Consider the following 9830-nt stretch of genomic DNA (forward strand, 5'->3'; position numbering starts at 1 on the left):
ATTTCAACCTATACCAAGGTGTTTAGAGTAATTTTACACGTTTGGGGGTTTTAGATCATTTTTCGGTAAAACTGTCAGCCCAATAATGATAATATACGAGGGACAAATGAATCAAATGAAATCTAGGTATACATGTTTTCTCTGACAAACATGTAAAACTCTCACAATCGCTGATGCAGCGGACATTTCTTAGCATGTAGCATTTGAATTACTTAAAGGGCACCCTAGCACAGTACTGATGGTCCGTGTATGAGGTTGGTGGTTTGAAGATAGCAGTTTGTGTATGATGTTGTATCTTTGAGCAGGATCTTTACCTCATTCACCCCTGGAGACATATTTGAACCCTTCCAATTTCAAAGGTTGGAAAAGTCATTATGAAATTTCAGGGGTGAATGAGTTAATCCTTATTGCTCTATCCAGTCACCTGGAATGCAGCAGCGTACTAGCTATAGTCATACTTCCCAACTCTCCCTATTTTGGACCCTAAAATTGAGCAATTTCAACCAGTGAATTTGCTAAACTATTCCTTCTAAGATCTATAATGATTTCATCTGAAAGAACAGCTCAAAAGATGCCATTCAAAAGTGCATTTTTTTCCCTAGGATGTACGTACATACACACATTTTATTTATGCTTTTAATTCTGATTACGTGTTATCTCCCCCAAGAAAATTTCAAAAAAGTTTGCAAGTATAACTTCTTATCTAGAATACTATTTAAACAATGATATAGCCTGAGGGCAGAGTTAGAATACTATTTAAACAATGATATAGCCTGAGGGTAGAGTTAGAATACTATGTAAACAATGATATAGCCTGAGGGCAGAGTTAGAATACAATTTAAACAATGATATAGCCTGAGGGCAGAGTTAGAATACTATTTAAACAATGATATAGCCTGAGGGCAGAGTTAGAATACTATATAAACAATGATATAGCCTGAGGGCAGAGTTAGAATACTATTTAAACAATGATATAGCCTGAGGGCAGGGTTAGAATACTATTTAAACAATGATATAGCCTGAGGGCAGAGTTAGAATACTGTATAAACAATGATATAGCCTGAGGGCAGGGTTAGAATACTATTTAAACAATGATATAGCCTGAGGGCAGAGTTAGAATACTATGTATAAACAATGATATAGCCTGAGGGCAGGGTTAGAATACTATTTAAACAATGATATAGCCTGAGGGCAGAGTTAGAATACTATATAAACAATGATATAGCCTGAGGGCAGATTTTTGTAAAATTCTACTAGTCCACCTATATTTTTGTAATAAATATTAAAAAATTTCATTAGTCATCAAATCTACTAGACCCGTGTGTCAGCTGGTGCGATGCACCTCCTGGAAAGTGAAGTCCTGTTATGTAAACACGATATAGACATTTGAACGGTTTTTACATGCCCATCAGAACTTTACTCTTATATTGTATGGGGAGTGTTCGTCCATCTGTCTGTTTGTCCATCCGGCCACACTGTAATTTCAGCAAGATAACATATCTCTTGATTTTGATGAACCTTTGCAACCATATGCAATAAAAGTTGTATTGGAACTGGACTGGGTCGATTGTTGGCTACCAGATAGCTCAATTGGTAGAGCGTTCGTCTAGAGTTCGGAGGGTCTCGGGTTCGAACCCTGGTCTGGCCGTGCATTTTTCCTCTCCTGTTATACATTTATATGAAGATAATCAAAATAAGGCATAATCATTTAATTAATCAGATTTTAATGAAACTTTTTAGTATTTATATTATACAATTACAAAGGTTAGACTTAAAAGAACTCAATCTGCATACAATTAGTTACCATGCTGTGCTCTGATTGGTTGATGGTTTCGGCTAAATAACTCTGTCAGTTATGACTGGATTCTTATGAAACTTTATCAATATTTATATTATACATTGACAAATGTTATAGGTGTGTAACATCTGTGCATAATTAAGTTGCATTCTGATCTCCAATTAGTCATGATGACACTTTAATCTTGCCAGTAATTAATAAGCAATTAGAAAAATATTTGGTTTTCTTGGTGTGAGATGAATCTGTTATCGGCAAAAGGGGGCAAATCCAATTTCTATTTTTGCGGTTTGGAATATGGACAAATTAAAAAGGAACCCAATTTTAATGGTCATACTTTTTTTTTTTACCTTCCATTTCAAGACATCCCAGGAATAGGTCTCAACTTTTACACATTTTGTTTCCTTGTATTTTTAGCTCACCTGGCCCTTCTTATGCCACACTGCGTTGTCCGGTTCGTCCATTAACTTTTTCTTTTGAACAACTTCTTCTGAAGAACTGGAGGACCTAGCCTAGGGTCATGATTTTTGGCCAATGGGTAAAGGTCAACTTTAAGTGCTAGTCGGGGGTCGAATGTCAACTTTGGTTTAAAGCTTTAACAATCTTCTTCTCAAGTTCCATAAGGCCCAGGGTCATGATATTTGGCCAGTAGGTACCTGGGATTGAGTGCTATAAAGTTTCCTCATTAAATTGACTTGACCTACTTTCAAGGTCACAGGGGTCAAATATGTTAAAAACTTATAAATTAAGAACCATTTGAACTAGTCATGATACATGGGTATGTTATATAGACTAGCTGTGTGAATTGCTTTTTTAGGTCACCTGAGCTTTAGCTAAAGTGACCTATATATATTGCTATCTGTCTTCGTCCGTTGTCGTCCGTCATGCGTCGTTCGTTAACATTTTACATTTTCAACTTAAGCTAAAATACTGGCAAAGGGATTTCATTAATATTTCATGTGAAGGTTACTGACATCTCCCTGACCAAGTGTTGTTATTTTTCGGCATGATCAGAAATCCAATATGTATTTTGAAAAACTATTTCAAACTTAAAGTCAAGTTCTGCTGGGCCGATTGAACTGAAACTTGGTAGGAATGATCGACTCATGGTCCTGACAAAGTGTTGTTATTTTTCGGGTCAATCAGGAATCCAATATGGCCGCCACGGCTGCCATTTTGAAAAACAATTTCAAACTTAAAGTCAAGTTCTGCTAGGCCGATTAAACTGAAACTTTGTAGGAATGATCGACTCATGGTCCTGACAAAGTGTTGTTATTTTACGGGTCTATCAGAAATTCAATATGGCTGATACGGCCTCCATTTTGAAAAACTATTTCAAACTTAAAGTCAAGTTCTAATAGGCCGATTAAACTGAAACTTTGTAGGAATGATCAACTCATGGTCCTGACAAAGTGTTGTTATTTTTCGGGTCGATCAGAAATTCAATTTGGCTGCCATGGCCGCTATTTTGAAAATACCTATTTCAAACTTAAAAACAAGTGCTAATAGGCCGATCTAATTGAAAATTGGTCTAGGAAAGATCAGCTCATGGTCCTGTCAAACTTAAGTTAACGTTATACTTAACTATTTTTTACTCAAATTGGTACATATTTCAACAACAAAAATAAATACTGTAGGACTCGTTAAGGCCCATGGGCCTCTTGTTTATTACAGTAATGAGGTCAAAGGTCAACTTTAAATGCAAGTCGGGAGTCAAAGGTCAATGTGGTTTAAAAGTTTTTAAATTAAAATTTCAAATTTAAAACAACAATCCTTCAGAACCGTTTAAGAGACGTTAAAATGTCTTGTGTTTTAGTTATCAAATTTGGTCTTAAGTTACCTATATGTCAGTTTCATGTAACTAAAGGAACAGGTGAGCGTTACGGGCCTCTGGGCCTCTTGTTATATTTTCATTACATTTAGATACAAAAATGCATCAGTGTATGATCAGTTTGAGATGGGATATGCTTACATTGTTTTGCACAACATTACTCTTGTTGTTTTCTATATGGTTTCAGATGGGCTGCGATATTTGCTGGTGGGGACATTTACCTTTGACTGTGATGTCCAACTGTAAAACCATGATGGGGGAAAAATAACTGGAAACTGAAAATTTCCTCTGGGGCAACGCTCTTGAAGCGCTGCATCAGGACACATACAGGCCAGGAACCAAACATGTACACGTGTGATGTCTGTGATAAAGAGTTTAGTGACTCCTCTCAGCTAGAGGTACACACCAGGACACATACAGGCCAGGAACCAAACATTTACAATAATGTACATGTGTGATGTCTGTGATAAAGAGTTTAGTGACTCCTCTCAGCTAGATGCACACACCAGGACACATACAGGCCAGGAACCAAACATGTACACGTGTGGTGTCTGTGATAAAGAGTTTAGTGGCTCCTCTCAGCTAGAGGTACACACCCGGACACATACAGGCCAGGAACCAAAAATGTACACGTGTGATGTCTGTGAAAAAGAGTTTAGTGACTCCTCTCAGCTAGAGATACACACCAGGACACATACAGGCCAGGAACCAAACATGTACACATGTGATGTCTGTGATAAAGTGTTTAGCGACTCCTTTCAGTTAGAGGTACACACCAGGACACATACACTTGATACCGGCGAGGAACCAAACATGTACATGTTTAGCGTGAATGACGAAGAGTTTAGCAACTACTCCGAGTCACACATTATGACCCACACACAGGTGAGAAACGTGGATGACGAGGATGACAATGCGCTAAGCCCTTTCATAGACAAGGAAAGACACATCAGTACTCATACAGAAACAAGGTCACCTATCGGTGATGCCTCCTCTAGCGGGTTTACTCAGTCTGCCAGCCTCAATCAGACTTGGCTATCCATACATACAGAAGATCTCCATAAACATAACGAGGGCAAGTGCTATACATGTGAGACCTGTGGAAGGACGTTTAGTCGCCCATCTCGTCTACAGACGCATATCAATATACATACTGGAGAAAAACCTTTCAGGTGTGATGTCTGTGGTAACGGATTTATCCGGAGATTTGACCTCCAGGCCCATCTCTTGGTACATACAGGAGAGAAGCCATGCACCTGTGCTATATGTGGTAAGGTGTTTGGTCGAACGTCTGACATAAAGAGACATCTCCAAATACATACGGGAGAGAAGCCACACAAGTGTGACGTCTGCGACAAGGAGTTTTGTCGTGCGTCGTCGTTACAGAGACATCAAAGGACACATACAGGAGAGAAACCATACAAGTGTGACGTCTGCGAAAAGGAATTTTGTCAGGCATATAATTTACAGACTCACCTAAGGACACATACAGGGGAGAAACCATACAAGTGTGATGTGTGTGGTAAGGGATTTGGTCTTAAATCCAACCTACAAGCACACCTGACGATACATACGGGAGAGAAACCACACAAGTGTGACTTCTGTGGTAAGGAATTTAGCCAAAAATCTCTGTTAAATATACACCTAAGGACACATACAGGGGAGAAGCCATACAAGTGTGATATCTGTGGTAAGGGGTTTTGTCAGACCTCTATATTACAGAGACACCTCAGCACACATTCAAAGGAGGCGCCCTACAAGTGTGGTGTCTGTGGTAAAGAGTTCAGGCAGGCGTTTAACCTACAGAGACATCTCGGAACACATACAAGGGAGAAACCACACAAGTGTGATGTCTGTGGTAAGGGGTTTAGTCGGACATATACGCTGAAGAGACATTTTGATAGTACTCATTCAGCAGAATTGTTAACTTCAGTGTTAAATCTGTAACAAGGGTTAAAGCAATATATATATATGGTATATCTGACCTGATGACCTCGAAATAAACCAAAACCTATTCAGGTACCCTGTCTCACTGCAGGCTAAACACTAGCCAGAGTTCTGGCCCTGACAGCAGACTCAGACATTTTGGCAGATAGATGTCTGATGTGGGGTCAGAGCGCACTACTATATGAAAATATTGAATTGTCTTGACACTGTTTGATGTCGGAAAGTTTTGACAAAAACAAAATGCTATGACACAACACACACCTGACATATATATCGATAAATGGGTTATTTATTTATCCAAAACTGTCCTTATTATCGCCAACAGCTGCTAAATTCCGTCGGAAGAGTCCTCAGTGCTCAGTCGTTCAAAATTTCCCAGGTGATCAACGCTATTTTGTAGGTTATGCAAATTAAACGGTAGTGACATTTCAACAAAAAAGGCTGTCTGGAATTATTCTAAATAGTAGAATGTAGACACTGGAGAGTTCCACTGTGGTTTATGTATATACAGTTACCTCCCCTTAATTGCCTTTCAGTTATAACTTTTAATTGGTTACAGCAAGCTCCATACATGCCAACTTCTAACTTTTTGAAATTTTCATGGAGGAGATTATGTGTGCTCCGAATTAAAAGCATAAACAAATTGTGTGTATATGTAAACCCTATGGAAAAATATAACTTGTAAATGACATCTTTACGCTCTTTCAACACTAGACCATAATGGACTCTTCCATATCAATTAATGCTTGCATTGGCAGTCAATCTAATAAAGTTACATAGGGGTGAAAGGGTTATAGCTGTTCTTAAATATGCTATCATCATGATCATGATCTCAGAAAATTGGAATAATTTAGCAAATTTACGGTTTGAAAATGCTGAATTTTCGGGTCCAAAATCGAGAGACTCCCCCCCCCTCCCCCATAATCTTGAGAGTTGGCAAGTATATGAGCAACAGTATATAACAATTTGTGGCTGCCTCACTGAGTATACTGTTATTGATTTTGTTTATTTATGTTTATTAGTCTGAAAAATAGATATAATATATAAATACATAAATGTTGCTACATAATTCTCGTCAGTGGCGCAGGGATCCTTAATAATTCCTTAAACACTGACATACACATCACTTATGTCAACTTGGTAATATAATAGACGCTTCCTACCGACCCGGCTAGGGAGAATTTCTCTTTAGCTCATTCGGTAGAGCGTAAGACTAGTAAGCCCGAGGTGCAATACCCTAGGGTCGTGTTGAACTGCGTGCAAAAGTTAAAACACAAATTTCGGGACAGAATTTACTCAAAATATAAAAAAAAAAATGTGATGGACTATAGGCAGGTACAGTGTAGTCCCAGCAAAAATTATTTCGTCAATTCAAAATTTTCGTCATGTCTGACTACCTACTGACCTAGGAAACCCTTTGTAATGACACATTAATTCCAGGAAAGACAAATTTATTCTCGCACCTCAGACCGATATATCCCACGTCATACCCCATGCTAGATTTTTCTATCGCAACTGATCTGTCTTATACCTTTACATGACATTTCGCGGACTTTTTACACAGCGATGTATTTATCCGCGCGTTAACTGCTTGAAATAGACAAATTGCATTATAAATGTTCTGTTTTGTCGTTATATGTATAGTTTTGATGTTGTTAGATATTTGATATTGTAGATAAAATATAATCTACACTGCAAAAATATGTTGTAATCGGTGTAAGGACGTTTTAAAGCGGAAGCATTCAAATGTAGCTTAAGTAGTATAGTGAAGAGTTCATTATCATTTGAGGCCCAAGGCGGGATACTTGTAGTTTTTAGCAAAATTGAATAGATTTTTTTCGAACTAAAAGGTGCGAGAGAAAAAATCAATTACCTGTAACTGATCGAGACTGGATAATCTCAATCGAGGGCTAAGATTCTGTAACATCCCAACCTCGGCTTACGCCTCGACAGTTTGTTATAAGGATACTCATGTGTATTTATATTTAGCACATTTGTAAACAAAATGAAAAAAATGAAAAAGATAAACCCACAATTTTTCAAAAGCTAGTTTTCTATCAATTGCAGAACTGGAAGTTAAAATACAGCCTGAATTTGAAGTTTGTATAAACCTATATGTCATAATTATATAATGGAATAACTACATTACAACATAGATAAATTCAAATAATTTTATTTTTGAATGAATGCCTATGTTCTCTGTCTGAGCTAGCACTGCACCAATGTAGTACTTAATATAAACATCTATTACATACATAAACAAACTAATATGAATAAAAGTGAAATAAACCATCAAGAAATTAAAAGAACTGATGCCCAGGTTGCTTAGCACCACCTGGTGCATACGTAGTAGCTCATAGTTATTCCCCCTGACTACGCTCAGTAATAATAATGATTAATAATTCGAGGTTCTTACACACCGCTTTATCACAAGTCCACAACCTAGTACTTAGGTCATCTCAAAGCGGTTCACAAATCATTATCCGTGGTTATAGGGCCTTCGCATGCGCAACCAACCAATATCTTTCTCAACTCCCTGGGGAGCATACAGCCAGTGCTGCCATTTCGGCGCTCACAGCTATAGCATTCTACAATTCTAACACTGCCCAACCACATACTCATTTACACCTTTTAAAGTTTCTTGGTAAGATACAACACAGTGCCGTGACTCAAACCAGCCACCCTTCGGTCACGAGCCCAGTGTCCTACCATGGCCACTAGACTATAGCTACCGTGCCTCCCTTCGGTCAAGAGCCCGGCGTCCTACCACTGGACTATAGCTACTGTGCCTCCAGTACTACACAACAGCTATAGTCATAGAAACGTTACGTATATGACAAGGGTGGCTGCGCGTGTTACGACATTGTATATAACATTGCCATAGCTTTAAAGGATCATCATTTCAAACTTGGTATTAAACAGGTATTCTGGACAAACATACATACATATGTATATATATATATATATATGGGCAAAGAAGTAATAACGACAGTGCAGACAAAGGAATTTGTCAAATTTTCACGGCGATCTGCCCCTTTATCAAGACAGGAACATGAACATTTAGTTACATCATCACAACATATAACAGAGAAAAACAGTCACCATGAAACAATAATACAATACAAAATACATCAACAAACAGAAGTTACTTATATAAAATATGTATAAATGTGTCTCAATGAGTGATGGTTGGTTATCTTGTTTATCTGTCTCGAGTTCATTTAGTTTCAAATTGTACAAGGTTTACCAAGTGTCTTTTTGACAATTTTAAAACTGAACTAACGAGAGTTAGATAAACATGATAAGAAATTTAAACCTTCATGAGTTTAGGGGCCTTTTTCCCCCATAATGTTCAGATATTATACCTACCAAACTGTTTCTCTTGGAGATGTATTATTTCTGTTTCCGATCGGGAAACTATTGTCATGAACCAGGACGTTGACGTCATAATGGAAGTTTACGTTGCAAAGCATTGTTACTTGACGTCATAATCAGAAGATTGACCATTGAATGTCTAGGGTGTAATCCTCTAGTGGGTTATAACCAAACATATTGACCAATGAATGTCTAGGGTGTAATCCTCTAGTGGGTTATAACCAAACATATTGACCAATGAATATCTAGGGTGTTATCCTCTAGTGGGTTATAACCAAACATATTGACCAATACATGTCTAGGGTGTTATCCTCTAGTGGGTTATAACCAAACATATTGTTCAACTCGTAGCAGGTTTATCTAACAGTCCAAAGTGAGGAAACCTATAGTGGCTGTGAGAAAAATGTAGATTCTAATAGATTGTTGTAAGTACATGTATAGTGATCCATAAAAATAATATTGATGTTCCCTTTTTTGGATTATCAATTTCATTATTGTATTTGATATCATTTTGAAGTAAGAAAATGGTCTTTGATTCATTAAACCATTTAAAACAAAGCATATATATATTCCTTAGTGTTCTACAGCACCAGATACAAGAATTAGTATTTCATACTTACCAGCTTAAAAAATTTGACAGGAGAGATTAAATATAATGTGTGTATGTACATCCTAGGAAAAAAATACACTTTTAAATGACATCTTTTGAGCTGTTCTTTTAGATGAAATCAGCAGATCTTGGAAAATAGAAATAATTTAGCACTTGTTGAAAATGCTCAATTTTAGGGTACAAAATGGGAATCTCCCGCCAATAAGGGCGAGTTTGCAAGTTTGGTATTTTAACATGTAAGGGTTCTTTCTCACTGCTGTGATTTCCCCCCC

The 9830-nt window shown here is 37.5% G+C and overlaps 1 protein-coding gene across 1 annotated transcript in view; it reads left to right on the forward strand.

Annotated features, from left to right (window-relative positions):
• Positions 1 to 9830, forward strand: part of LOC110456966 (zinc finger protein 721-like) — a 34199-nt gene that overhangs the window by 6648 nt on the left and 17721 nt on the right. Inside the window, exons 2-3 of the mRNA XM_021508035.1 lie at positions 3814 to 4060; positions 4341 to 5569. Of these exons, the coding sequence (XP_021363710.1) occupies positions 3971 to 4060; positions 4341 to 5569 (1319 nt within the window). The 5' untranslated portion in view covers positions 3814 to 3970. The remainder of the gene's footprint in view (positions 1 to 3813; positions 4061 to 4340; positions 5570 to 9830) is intronic.

The sequence above is a fragment of the Mizuhopecten yessoensis genome, unplaced genomic scaffold (assembly GCF_002113885.1).
Source record: "Mizuhopecten yessoensis strain PY_sf001 unplaced genomic scaffold, ASM211388v2 scaffold8989, whole genome shotgun sequence".
NCBI lineage: Eukaryota > Metazoa > Mollusca > Bivalvia > Pectinida > Pectinidae > Mizuhopecten > Mizuhopecten yessoensis.